At 40.5% G+C, this 1666-nt stretch overlaps 1 protein-coding gene across 1 annotated transcript in view; it reads left to right on the forward strand.

Annotated features, from left to right (window-relative positions):
- Window positions 1-1666, forward strand: part of cad (carbamoyl-phosphate synthetase 2, aspartate transcarbamylase, and dihydroorotase) — a gene marked incomplete in the record, with an annotated part of 49739 nt that overhangs the window by 22612 nt on the left and 25461 nt on the right. The window contains 3 exon segments of the mRNA XM_014025940.1: window positions 458-704; window positions 810-908; window positions 980-1204. Of these exon segments, the coding sequence (XP_013881394.1) occupies window positions 458-704; window positions 810-908; window positions 980-1204 (571 nt within the window).

Raw genomic sequence — 1666 nt, forward strand, 5'->3', positions numbered from 1 at the left:
AGTCAAAACACTATATTTGCATATTTCTCCATATAAAACTTTTGGACTTAATCCTCGTTTCGATGTGATGGGTCACATATTTTTTTAAAAAATCCTTCATTTTATGAAAAGACCCTTATGATTCAATGAAAAACTCTGGTTTTTAAGAAAATGGCTGCTTATCATTAAATCATTAGTCAGTCTAAGATAAATCAACTTCAGACAACTTCACATTAATCAATAACTTGCATCCCTAATTTATACAAGAATTAAATTGATTTATATCTACTTATATTTATGTATTAAGTGTTTTAATGATTTGGCCGATTAATGGAAAACTAATCGACAGATAAATCGATTATTAAAATAATCGTTAGTTGCAGTCCCAACTGTTAGAAAACAAAGCTGAATAGAGCGGGATCACGGTTACAATTATTTTAACCTACACTGTTGTTAAATCTGTCTTTCCGTCTTGCAGCACAGAGTTGGCCGTCCGAAAGCTGCGTCACGATTGGTCCATCCTGCCTGTCGTGAAGCAGATCGACACGGTGGCGGCCGAGTGGCCCGCCCACACCAACTACCTGTACCTGACCTACCACGGCTCTGAAGAYGACCTGAGCTTCAGCGAGCAGCACGTCATGGTGATCGGCTCGGGCGTGTACCGCATCGGCAGCAGCGTGGAGTTCGACTGGTGCGCAGTCGGCTGCATCACGGAGCTCAGGAAGGTAAGAGACGGTCAGGATGGACAGTCAATGCTGTTTCTTGCTGTATTTTTTACAGCTGAAGCCAATAAATTGAATATTTGGATGTTTGTATTCTATCATTGTCAGATGGGTTATAAAACAATCATGGTGAACTACAACCCAGAGACGGTCAGCACAGATTACGACATGTGTGATCGTCTGTACTTCGATGAGATCTCCTTTGAGGTGTGTGTCTTTGTTTTAGATCTTTATAACCGTCTTTTTCATTCTGAGGTAAACATATTTGTCGGTCTCAGGTGGTGATGGATATCTATGAGAGAGAAAACCCAGAAGGGGTGATCCTCTCCATGGGGGGCCAGCTGCCCAACAACATCGCCATGTCGCTGCATCGCCAGCAGTGCCGCATCCTGGGAACGTCGCCCGAGTTCATCGACAGCGCCGAGAACAGGTTCAAGTTCTCCAGAATGCTGGACACCATCGGCATCAGCCAGCCGCAGTGGAAGGAGCTGTCCGACACCGAGGTACAACGCCTTTTATTTTGAAGGGATCCATGATTAGTTGTAACATTAGACTTTATTTAATAAACACATTTTAACTGTAAAATAAAGACTGTAAAAATACTGTTGGATATTCAGTTTTTATAATTTTTTTATACTTATTTTTTATTGAACATTTCTGAACACATACAGTGGAGAGGCATCAATACATTCAACTTCATATACAATGTTAGACAACCGTGTCCATATTTAACTGGATACAAGAATGGCATTTTCCTTATGTCTACAGTCGCTCCATTTTTCCCATTTAACAACAAACTTGTCCTCCTGCAATCTTAGTCTATATGTGATTTTCTCCATTACGAAGATCTCTTCCACAATGCTCAGCCACTGCTCCACCGCAGGAGGGTCTTGCCTATACCATAAGTTTTTATAATTTTTAAACTAAAAGTTTAAAAATATATTTTAACACGGACGGGGTAATTT

The sequence above is a fragment of the Austrofundulus limnaeus genome, unplaced genomic scaffold (genome assembly GCF_001266775.1).
Source record: "Austrofundulus limnaeus strain Quisiro unplaced genomic scaffold, Austrofundulus_limnaeus-1.0 Scaffold511, whole genome shotgun sequence".
Lineage (NCBI taxonomy): Eukaryota > Metazoa > Chordata > Actinopteri > Cyprinodontiformes > Rivulidae > Austrofundulus > Austrofundulus limnaeus.